This window comes from Hippocampus bargibanti, linkage group LG04 (assembly GCF_051943395.1).
Source record: "Hippocampus bargibanti isolate YZ-2025 linkage group LG04, ASM5194339v1, whole genome shotgun sequence".
Lineage (NCBI taxonomy): Eukaryota > Metazoa > Chordata > Actinopteri > Syngnathiformes > Syngnathidae > Hippocampus > Hippocampus bargibanti.
Window position 1 is genome coordinate 29708840 of NC_142737.1, and position 12437 is coordinate 29721276.

Genomic DNA, 12437 nt, shown 5'->3' on the forward strand with positions numbered 1-12437 from the left:
TATTAACTGATCAGGGATATTTTTCACATTTGAAAGACAGTTAATAAATTGGGTTGTAGTGTTCTTACTGTGCTATGAGGTTTGTACATACTACATTTAAAGGACAACCGGCACCATTTTTTGTTTTTGTTTCCCACTGACATCAGAAAAACGTTTTATAGCATCTAAAATACCCAAATCAGGCAGGCTGATATTTTTAGTTAAATGAAAAACACCAATAAAAATGACTTCAAAATGAATCCGGAAATGGTCAGTTTCAGAAGGTCCCACCCCTCTGTTCGTGACGTCACGCCAAGACGTCTTGCCTTGCTCGAGAATCAAAACAATGGCTTTAGATTCGGAGAAGATGTTTTCTTGTTCTTGTTCTTCTGAAGAGGAAAGCATAAATGTTTGCAATTGATTCTAGGAGTCCTCCCATATCAATTCGAGCCGTCAATGACAGCAATGTAGCACCCAGAAAAAGCAGAAGATGGCGCCCAAGCACCGTTGGAAATGGGCTGATTTGTCAGCTGGGAATTTGTGTCAGCGAATATCAAATACAGTAAAGTCTCGTTATATCGATATTCAAGGGAGTCCGAAAAAATATCGATATAACCGGGACTATCGATATATCCGACCCTGTTTGCATGTAATTTTCTCCGTGCGTGCATAGAAATAGTATCGATATAACCGGGACTATCGATATATCCGATATCGATATAACGAGACTTTACTGTAGTTGTCTTGGTGCAACACACAACGATTCACCATGGCGTTATTTATGTGTTTTCCTTCTAATTTCGCCATCAACACGGATCAACACGGATTAACACGAAGTTTTCAGACCAAACAAAGTACCCAAAATGCATTGTATGTCGCTTTCTCGGTCAGGGGCGGTCCAAACGTGACGTCACATGGGGATCGTCATCAACTCGAAAACAAGACTTCATATATTCAGCGCAAGTCTTAAAACGTAAACTATAGCTATATGCTGTGGAATCTTTGTAAAATACGCTCAGTCGAAGTCATTTGAAGTGATTTTATAAATTATGGACATAACTTGTTCGGAGTATTTCTGGCCCAAACACTCCCTCCAAATGCTCCTGGCCCGGCCCCTCTGTCAAATTTTAGAACCCAATGCGGCCCGCGAGTCAAAAAGTTTGACCACCCCTGTTCTACACTATGCCACTTTACATACGACACTATCTCACTTTACATACGTCAGTCACTACATCACTTTACATACGACACTACCTCACTTTACATTCAGAAATTACACGTATTGTCTGTTCTCAATTGTCTGTCTTTTTTAGCCACATTATAAGTGCCTTGCACAATGGGTCCGAGAGGACATTAATTTTATATGTGCTGTATGTCATGCATATTAGCATATTTAACAATAAAGCAGACTTTGACTTTGAATTGCACTCTAGTCTCACACTCTTAGTGCACAACAAAACCTAGTCAGCGCAATGAAAGTATTGCTTTGATCCTCTCCTCTTTCATCTAGAACTGTTTCATGTCATCACAAAGAGGGTACAGCAAGTCCTGAAGAATGAATGTCTCTCTGTGTCTTTGTTTTGTCATATTGTCTCTATACTGTCATATTATTTGTTATTTAGTTTTTTTTTTGTGTTCTTTTGACTTCAAGACGGCGCCGCGAGAGTGGCTGCCTTTCCAGCAGCTCATGTATTTCGTTTTTCTACTTTCATTCCTTTCATCACTTTGCTGCTGTGAAATGTAAATTTCTCCACTGTGAGACTAAAAAAGGAATATCCAATCCAATCCAAATAAATTAGAAACGCAGAGTTATTTTTAGTTTTTTTCTTAGTTATTTTACTTGACAAAAAATGAGTGCACCAAATATTGGATTGATTTTGATTTGATACGTATGTGTAGTAATAATTCATGATTTTTCAATGTTAAAAAACAAACAATACAACACTTGTTAAAATAAGTGGTGTCCCGCGGGGAAGTTTCAATGAAAGAAACGTGCTTTGTCTCGAAAACGAAATAAAATCACTGCTCTCATCATACCAGAAAACAGTCACAATAATATCTAAATAAATGACACTTATCGTGCATAAATTCCATCATAACTTTCATTCCTTTCATCACTTTGCTGCTGTGAAATGTAAATTTCTCCACTGTGAGACTAATAAAGGCATATGCAATCCAATCCAATAACCAATACTCCCCCAAAACCAACACTTTATGTGCTCACCTGTCACTGTCCACTGCTGGAGGTGGCTGAGGCATTTTTGCTTTTGACGGCAAACTGTCCTCAAGGAAACTCTTATCCAGTCTGTCATCTGGCACAAAGTCATCCACGTTTTGTACGAGAGTAGGACACACTGGTGCAAGAAGGTCCTCTGAGGAAAAAATTGCAGTCGCTCACGAGTAAGATAATAATTACTGTCCAATCTCTTCTGTTGTTGATCATGTTAAAGACTTCAATTGCGATACCAAATGTGGCAATGAAACAATGACATCACATGACATTCTAATACTTGAAATCCCTGTGCGTATTTCAAGGATTTTGAATTTTTCAACGGCTCAGGCGAAAGCCATGTGACTGCGCTATACTTGTGTATATAAACGCTACACACTCTTGTACAACTGCCAGGTTTTTATGATAACCAATAACTTTCATAACTTTGCTACTGTGAAATGTAAATTTCTCCACTGAGAGACTAACAAAGGCAAATCCAATCCAATCCAATGAAAGCAAGGTAAACAGTTAAACAAAATGTTCCTTCTATTCATAATAATAATAATAATAATACATTTCATTTATAAGCGCCTTTCAAAACTCTCAAGGACACTTTACAGTCAGGATATTTTTCCTGCGGGTGAGCCACACGCGCCAGCGTTCACTCAACCAAAACTGTATGTAAAAATGTTTGCCAGATGGGAAGTAAAAAAAATAACTGAGATCATGTGGTTTGTGTGCACAACCTCTTTGCAGAGGATGCGGTTATGTTCACAATCAACCACGTTAAGTGGGATTCAGGACACCCTTACCACCATATCAAACGGCTGATTCATGAAACAATAAAGTTCAGATGTTGTGACATATTGTCGACACAACTTGCAGCACAAGCCACAGGATGTTTCTACGGCAATGCTAGGATCTCACAGTTCAAATGTATCACTCGGGATGATGGAAGAAAATAACTAGCAAGGCATTAACAATAACATGGAAGTTAGTGACAGTCGGCAACAATTGGAAGTGTCACCAAGAACAGGACCACCCCTCCAAAATTAGTGAAAGAAGAGGAGAATATCTGGTCAGGGAGGCTGCAAAGAGGCAGACAGCAACATGAAAAGAGCAGCGGAAGTGTACTAATACTAGTAAATGCTAAAATAGATGAACGTGACTTGGCGTTAATCAAGGGGACTTGAAACGGTCACAGGCATGTGTGCTGAATTCTATTTAATGTGTTTGAATGTTCCCACTTATAAGCGGGATACGCACTTTTCCAAATGCTTCTTAATTTTAATTTTGAATACCCACCCACACACCCCTTAAAATGTTTCCCCCAAACATAGTTGTACATTGTATTATTTTGTAAACATTAGTAAATTATCTTGAACTCATTTTTGTTATTTGAACATGGGTGTAGACTTTGTATAAGATTTACATGCAACAACAATATATTTTAAAAAGCATAAGAAAAAGTTCTGGTTTCCCAATTTTTAACTTAGCTTAATCAGACCTGTGCTGCTGTGAAATGTAAATTTCTCCACTGCTAGACTAATAAAGGTAAATCCAATGCAATCCAAAGCCTTTTAGCAGTCAGCCAGCTGCATTGCAATTCCGGTGTTCATATATGCCACTTAAGCTTTTCATCCAAGAATTAATCACAAAAGAATAAACTTGCCTGAAAAGGGTCTCTTCTACCCATTTTGCAAAATGCAAAAACAAAATGTGTTGTCATGTAGTATAGTCATACCTGATGCGCCAACAGAAGCCTCAGGGATGGGCGATGAGCCAAACCAACGAGACATGAAGCTGCGTTTCTGGGGGGCCGATACTGTTGTGACACAGGACTGAAGGTGCTCTGGTGATTGAGCTGAAGACTTTAATTCAGCTGAAGGCGAGGCTGCTCTGCCAACGGCAGCAGCAAAAGCTGGAGGCGAGGGAGGCGACACAGAGGGCGACTGTGGGAGTGGCTGCGAGGGGATCACGGGTTGAGGTGTGCTTGGGCTGGAGTTTCCTGTGGAGGCCCCACCAGGAGGAACAATGGGGGACTGGGAGCCTGAGGAGGGACTCTGACCGTTGGCTGGACCAGGTGAGCCATAGCCCTTATTGCGGGACTCCAAGTTCTCCAAGAAACTAACAAAATGACAAAGAGGTTACAACAGTGACACAATGAAGACAAATAGCAGAAGAAGAGAGGACATGAGATTGTACATTTCATAATTTTGATCTTCTGTCTCCTGCTGCACACAAAGCTCTTCTAGGGTGGCATCCATGTCCAACTGGTTTGTCTCCAGTTGCCTCAGAAGGGTTTCTCTCTGCACACACAAAATCGCAAAAATTAGGATATGGGGGTGCATACAGGAACAACCATCAAATCACTTGGACTACTCTGAGCAAACAAGGAGAGCAGATTACCTGGAGTTGTAGGAAGGGGATGTTAAAAAACCTGTGCAGATACTTTAGCCCAAAGCCGTTCTTCATTGAAGATTCAGCATAGTGGATGTAAGATGATCCCATTGGCCTAGAAAACAACGTTTTAAAGCTGCATTTGGAGCTTCCAAATTTTTCAAACGAACAACACATGACATTTGAGTTTTCATTCGGCATCATATAATAATTAATCATTTTATGCAAACCAGAAATACGTGTGTTTTAAGAAGAGTTCAGCAAAATAATTCCAAGTGTTCCCCTTTTTCTCCACTCGGGGGAGTAAAACATTGATGACAATCACTGGAACTGCTCTCTTACACTCGAGGTAGGGTACAGGGAGGTACGTAGTTCACTACTGACTGCAGTTTAGCCCAAACTGACTTTAAGTGGGCCTTTCCATCAACATCTACAAAATTTGAGCTTTTTCTTTTAGATATAATACTAAACAAATAGAATGTGGCATTTGGTAAGAGATGATTACCTATTCAATCCAGCGATTAGCTCCCTGATGTCATCAGGAAGGATGACCCGATGCTCACCCATGTCTCTGTGGTTTCCCAGCACACACACTGGTACATGTGTGGGAACTTTGGGAAGTTCCTTTAAGATGTAGTTAAACGTCCTGAAAATATATAGGGAAGACTTCTCAGTATTATATTTTTGGGTTTGCCAACCAAACAAATCCAGTAGAAACCCATGTGTCAAAACTGGAGTTACCGTATTTTCTGGACTATAAGGCGCACCGGATGATAAAGCGTACCGTCAATGAATGACATTTTAAATCAGTTTCCATATACAGTAAAGTCTCGTTATATAGATATTCAAGGGAGTCCGAAAAAATATCGATATAACCGGGACTATCGATATATCCGACCCTGTTTGCATGTAATTTTCTCCGTGCGTGCATAGAAATAGTATCGATATAACCGGGACTATCGATATATCCGATATCGATATAACGAGACTTTACTGTACATGGTGCACAGAATTATATGGTGCAACTTCAATGAATGACGTTGAACTTTTCCATATATAAGATGCACCACATTATAAGACGGTAATTATACTAAACATGTTTCAACCACATGTATCTGATAAATCGGAGGGGTGGGGGGTGGATAGCATGTCAGTGCTGTTTAGCTTCTATCTACAGGGCCTGTTTTAAACAAATGCAGTTTGCTGGCAACTTCAAAAGGCAAGCAGTACAGTGAGTACAGTGAGACTTTGGCTTACAAACTTAATTGGTTCCCAGACAGTGTGTGTAAGTCATTCGTTCCCAGGTCTCCATAAAAATATAATTTTCAACTAAATAAGCCTTAAAACTACACACAAAATACCTTATTCTATGTATAATGAAGGGCGGCCCGGTTGTCGAGTGGTTAGCACACAGTGCAGAGGTCGCCGGTTCGCGTCCCGGTCCGGCCTCCCTGTGTGGAGTTTACATGTTCTCCCCAGAACCGTGTGGGTTTTCTCCGGGTCCTCCGGTTTCCTCCCACACTCAAAAAAAACATGCATGGCAGGCAGATTGACCACTCCAAATTGTCCCTAGGTGTGAGTGTAAGAGTGACTGTTGTATGTCTTTGTGTGCCCTGCGATTGGCTGGCAACCAATTCAGGGTGTCCCCCGCCTCGTGCCCGAAGACAGCTGAGATAGGCTCCAGCAACCCCTGCGACCCTAATGAGGAATAAGCGGTACGGAAAATGAGATGAGATGTATAATGAATGTGCTATTGTATTGTAATGAAAGAAATACACTGCACTGTATAATAAAGTCACTTTATTTACATTTGTGATGGTTGTTGATGGCTCTTAATTGACACCTGTTGCTTTCTGACTTGTAAGATCTTACGAAACTGATGTGATCATGTGAGGTGACAGCGACTCATTGAAATGTCCCAGTATCGGTGATTAGGGGATCAACACGCACACCTCATTCGTGTTTCTCAACGATCTCCTTCTTCTCCTTGACTGTAATTTTGTTTTGTGTCTTCTTCGGCTGGCGGGGGTCGGGGGCGGCGGCCCCGCCCTAGCTGTCAACTGGCACGTGACAATTTCGGTGTCATTAGTCACGTGAAAGCATCGACTAAATAACACCTTTGTGGCTTTTAGGCGAAGGATGGTAGGAATGTTGGATGGTGCCGGACTACTAGTGCGTTGCGGTGCCAGGTGTAGAATTTAAATATAAAAAATAGGTCTGGTGGTCATGGTTGTATGAACGGGTGGTCGTAACTCACGCCGGTCATAAGTTGGATGTTACCTGTACTGTCAGCAGCAACCGACTCCCTTTCCCCCGTAGCAGAAGTAGTGCATAACCCCAGCCTCTACTGTAGCACCCGATAATAGGTGTGCCTCATATTTGGAAAACTTTTACATATTTATATATTATATTTCTAAATATTTTTTCATTCATGCATTTTGACCACCAGAAAATACAGTACTTTAAAATTACAAGTACTATGACTAACTCCTGGGACCTCAATATTAAATCTTTTCCTTTCGGCTTTCAGCAAATCAGTGTCCTCCATCTAACCCTGTTTTATGCATCCTTATCTCTCACACCAGCTACCTTTACGTCCTCTTTGACAGCGTCTACAAACCTCCTCTTAGGCCTCCCTTCCTTTTGGTCCCCTGGCTGGCAGTTCAAGGCTCAGCATTCTTCTCCCAATGTATTCAGTCTCTCCTCTGGCCATGTCCAAACTATTTCAGTCAAACCTCTCTGATTTTATCTCCAAAACTTCTACTATCTAGAGAGTTGTCCCTCTCATACAATTATTCCTGATTCTGTCCAGCCTGGTCACTCCCAAAGAATCAGAATCAGAAAGCCTTTAATAGTCCCACAGTGGGGACATTTGCAACTACAGCAGCAAAATTGAAAGGGGTGGGGGTGGGCGTTGAAAATAAAAGTACTGGCACAAAATGTTTCATCAAAGGAATTGTACATATTACAAAGTACAAAAATACAATTAAAAGCATACGATATATGTAACTGTATTTACTGCACATGGCTGTGTTATTTACAATTTATACGTGCAGGTTTTTATTTTATTTATTTACTTTTTTCACGCGTGTTTGTTAAAAAGCCTGGCAGCAGTCGGTAGCAATGAGCGGCTGTATCTCTCCTTCATGCAGCGCGGGTGTAATAGTCTCTGGCTGAAGGAATGGCCCAGTGCTGTCAGGATGGGCAGGAGAAGGCGGCTCCAAGCATTCTCACAGTACTCCCAGCAATCTCCAGGTGTACCAGTGCCCAGTGGAGCAGGTATGCTGTGCTGGGAGGCAAACTAGCGGGTCCAGTGATGAGCCCGCCAGTGGTCGGAGTTGGGCGAGGACGAGTCTCTCCAGCGTCTTCATCAGATGAGACGTCAGCGCCACCAGTCGGTAGCTGTTGAGTTCCATTGGGTGGGGGATCTTGGGCACTGGGACCAGGCATGAAATTTTCCACAGCTCTGGAACTTTGCCCAGCTTCAGGCTCAGGTTCAACGGGTGCTGGACAATGGCACACTGCTGGTTGGAGCAGGTACCGAGGAGTGGGGAACTGATGTTGTCCGTACCTGTGCCTTCCTCAACTTCATCTTCCTCAGTTGGTTACTCCCCTGTGTGGTTGTGACAGACATGTAGGAACCATGGTTGAGGATGTGGCGCCGGTTGAGGATGTGGCGTCGGTTGAGGGTGTAGCGTCAGTTTAGAGTGTGCCGTCGGTTGAGAGGGCAGTTGTTTGTTGCAGGAAGCTGGACAGGAGATGAGGCAGGGAGGGGAGGTCCACAAAGAGAGTGGGTGAAGGTGCAGCTACAGGTGGTGTTGACGTTGGGGCGACAGACAACTGGTCAAACAGATTGAAAAAGCAGTTTAGTTCATCGGTCCATTCGTTGTCATTCTCATTCAGTGTAACTGGGCTTTTAAGGCCTGAGATGGTTTGCAGGCCCTTCCAAACACCAGTGACATTGTTGGTTTGTAGCTGCTCCTCTAGTTTCATCCTGTAGGCCCATTTCCCCTTTCTGATCTTTCTCCTCAGTTGGATCTGCACGGCCTTTAGCCCCTCTCTGTTCCTCGACACAAACGTCCTTTTCTTCTCCTTCAGGAGGGCCTTCATGTCGGGAGAAATCTACAGTTTGTTGCTGGAGAAACACGCATGGTACTGGTCAGTACGCTGTTTCACAAACGTTTATGTAATCCTTGATGGTGTTAGTGAGTGAAACAATATCCTCCCCCTGAAACCCACTGAATAGCTCCAACCTGATGACTCAAAGCAGTCCCGCAGAGAATCTTCAGCCTCTGTGGATCGTCTTCTGACCATGCGGGTCACAGCTGGTTGCGTGTGCAGCAGGGGTTTATACACAGGCTGGATAAAACAAATCCAAGATGGTATGTTATTGCAAGGAGACATGTTTGAAGTCCCCAGAGAGGATGAGTAAGGCATTGGGGGACTGGGTTTGCAGCCTGTTCACGGCAGTCATCAGGGCAACAGTCGCTACGCCGTCATTTGCCGTTGAGGGAATGTACGCCGTCACAGCTATGACGTGTGAAAATTCTTGTGGAAGGTAATGCGGCCTGAGGATAATGGATAGCTGCTCAATGTCCATGTTTGTCCAAGATGGCGCCCGAGTAGGCAGCCGCCAGCAAGTGCTCTGATGAGCCTTGCTTTTTTTGTTGTTTTTGTGTTTTCTTTTGTCACTTTGTGTTGTTGTGCGTCGTGTGGAACGGATAGGGATTGTTTTTCAGCATTTTTGACCACGACATTCATCAAGGAGGAGACTGCACTGAGCGGTTGTGCCTTTTCGGCAGCATGGATATGCCAGTACTGTGTTGAATGGGAGGAATGTCGGTGCCATTCGACTGTCATCGCTGGACAGCTCTGGGGCCATTGTGCTTTTTTTGCGCCTGTAATGGGCACCATCTTCACAGCCCCGCTTTGTTCAGTGGAAGGTCGCTGCTGTTGGACAGTCTGCGGCTGGATGGATACATTTGTTCTTTTTTGTTCTCTCATGGGCCCCGGGTCCCGACGGCATTCCTGGCCGTGTTCTGAGAGACTGCGCTGTGGAGCTCACAGATGTCTTCACGGACATCTTCAACACATCTCTGAGCCAGGCTGTTGTGCCGACGTGCCTCAAAGCCACCACCATTATCCCGGTCCCTAAGAAGTCGTCCCCCACCTGCCACAATGACTACCGCCCGCTCGCACTCACTCCCATCCTCATGAAGTGCTTCGAGCGGCTAGTTATGAACCACATCAAGGCTGCCCCCCCCCAACCATGACCCCTTCCAGTTTGCATATCGGCCCAACCGCTCTACTGATGATGCCATCTCCACTGCTCTCCACACAGCGCTCACCCACCTGGAGACCAGAGACTCCTACGTCAGAATGCTGTTCATCGACTTCAGCTCAGCATTCAACACAATCATCCCCCAACAGCTCACCGATAAACTGAGCAAACTGGGGATCAGCACCTCCCTGTGCAACTGGCTGCTGGACTTCCTGACGGGGAGACCACAGGCAGTCAGAGTTGGCGACAACACTTCCAGCACCATCACGCTGAACACAGGGGCCCCCCCAGGGGTGTGCTGAGCCCCCTCCTCTTTACTCTGCTCACGCACGACTGCTCACCATCATCACCCAGCTCCAACCTCTTCATAAAGTTTGCGGATGACACGACTGTGGTGGGCCTCATCAACAACGACGAGGAGACAGCCTACAGGGACGAGGTCAGCCGCCTGGCCACGTGGTGCAAGTACAACAATCTCCGTCTGAATGTGGAGAAGACGAAGGAGATTGTTGTGGACTTCAGGAGAGTGCGCCCCCAGTATGCTCCACTAACCATCGACGGGGCTGCAGTGGAGAGAGTGAGCAGCACCAAGTTCTTGGGAGTGCACATATCCGAAGACCTGTCCTGGAGCCACAACACGGCATCAATCACCAAGAGATCCCACCAGCGCATGTACTTCCTCCGCAAGCTTAAAAGAGTTGGAGCCCCGACCCCCATCACGACCTCCTTCTACCGCGGTACCATCGAGAGCATCCTGACCAGCTGTATCACCGTGTGGTACGGCGCCTGCACCGTGGCCTGCCGTAAGACTCTGCAGCGCATCGTGAGGACAGCTAAGAAGATCATCGGTGTCTCTCTCCCCCCCCTTCAGGACATCTACAACACCCGCCTCACCCGCAGAGCCATCAGGATCGCTGGCGATCCCACACACCCCTCCCACAACCTCTTCAGCCTGCTGCCATTGGGTAGGAGACTGCAGAGTCTCCGAGCCAAGACCAGCAGGCTCAAGGACAGTTTCTGCCACCAGGCAGTCCGGAGACTCAACTCCCTCCCAACCCTGCCCAGCCTGCCCCTTCCCACTGCCACACTCACCGAACTCTGAGTACACGCTACATGCTGTACGATCATCCTGAACTCTATTTTTTTGTTCTTTCTCCAAGACCTCACTTCAACCCTGTTGTCCGTACCTGTGCCTTCCTCAACTTCATCTTCCTCAGTTGGTTACTCCCCTGTGTGGTTGTGACAGACATGTAGGAACCATGGTTGAGGATGTGGCGCCGGTTGAGGATGTGGCGTCGGTTGAGGGTGTAGCGTCAGTTTAGAGTGTGCCGTCGGTTGAGAGGGCAGTTGTTTGTTGCAGGAAGCTGGACAGGAGATGAGGCAGGGAGGGGAGGTCCACAAAGAGAGTGGGTGAAGGTGCAGCTACAGGTGGTGTTGACGTTGGGGCGACAGACAACTGGTCAAACAGATTGAAAAAGCAGTTTAGTTCATCGGTCCATTCGTTGTCATTCTCATTCAGTGTAACTGGGCTTTTAAGGCCTGAGATGGTTTGCAGGCCCCTCCAAACACCAGTGACATTGTTGGTTTGTAGCTGCTCCTCTAGTTTCATCCTGTAGGCCCATTTCCCCTTTCTGATCTTTCTCCTCAGTTGGATCTGCACGGCCTTTAGCCCCTCTCTGTTCCTCGACACAAACGTCCTTTTCTTCTCCTTCAGGAGGGCCTTCATGTCGGGAGAAATCTACAGTTTGTTGCTGGAGAAACACGCATGGTACTGGTCAGTACGCTGTTTCACAAACGTTTATGTAATCCTTGATGGTGTTAGTGAGTGAAACAATATCCTCCCCCTGAAACCCACTGAATAGCTCCAACCTGATGACTCAAAGCAGTCCCGCAGAGAATCTTCAGCCTCTGTGGATCGTCTTCTGACCATGCGGGTCACAGCTGGTTGCGTGTGCAGCAGGGGTTTATACACAGGCTGGATAAAACAAATCCAAGATGGTATGTTATTGCAAGGAGACATGTTTGAAGTCCCCAGAGAGGATGAGTAAGGCATTGGGGGACTGGGTTTGCAGCCTGTTCACGGCAGTCATCAGGGCAACAGTCGCTACGCCGTCATTTGCCGTTGAGGGAATGTACGCCGTCACAGCTATGACGTGTGAAAATTCTTGTGGAAGGTTTCTTGTTGTTTGTTTTTGAAATACTACATTACGTCACTTTATGTACGTCACTTCCTCACTTTACATACAGAAATTACAAGTATTGTCTGTTGTCAATTGTATGTCTTTTAGCCACGTTATAAGTGCCTTGCATGTCTTGCACGCTGGGTCCGAGAGGACATTAATTTCATTTGTGCTGTATGTCATGCATATTAGCACGTTTGACAATAAAGCTGACTTTGATGGCTTGAGGAGCCCGCGATAAGAAGGAAGGAGCGTCAGCGCAGAGCGCCGATGCGTATATGGAACTATCGCGGGATGGAATTGAAGCTGATTTATGTAGGACAGGAGATGTGAGACAATCTCTTTTCGTCAATGGATGCTACAGCTGCGTGTTTGCTTTCAACAT

At 45.2% G+C, this 12437-nt stretch overlaps 1 protein-coding gene across 2 annotated transcripts in view; it reads right to left on the reverse strand.

The window, feature by feature from the left end:
• rabl6b (RAB, member RAS oncogene family-like 6b) overlaps positions 1 to 12437 on the reverse strand; it is a 46524-nt gene that overhangs the window by 19090 nt on the left and 14997 nt on the right. For both annotated transcript variants that reach the window (XM_088995061.1, XM_088995060.1), the window contains 5 exons: positions 5097 to 5237; positions 4601 to 4706; positions 4397 to 4500; positions 3936 to 4318; positions 2204 to 2351 (listed from right to left, as the gene is read on the reverse strand). In XM_088995061.1, coding sequence (XP_088851187.1) covers positions 2204 to 2351; positions 3936 to 4318; positions 4397 to 4500; positions 4601 to 4706; positions 5097 to 5237 — 882 coding nt within the window. The remainder of the gene's footprint in view (positions 1 to 2203; positions 2352 to 3935; positions 4319 to 4396; positions 4501 to 4600; positions 4707 to 5096; positions 5238 to 12437) is intronic.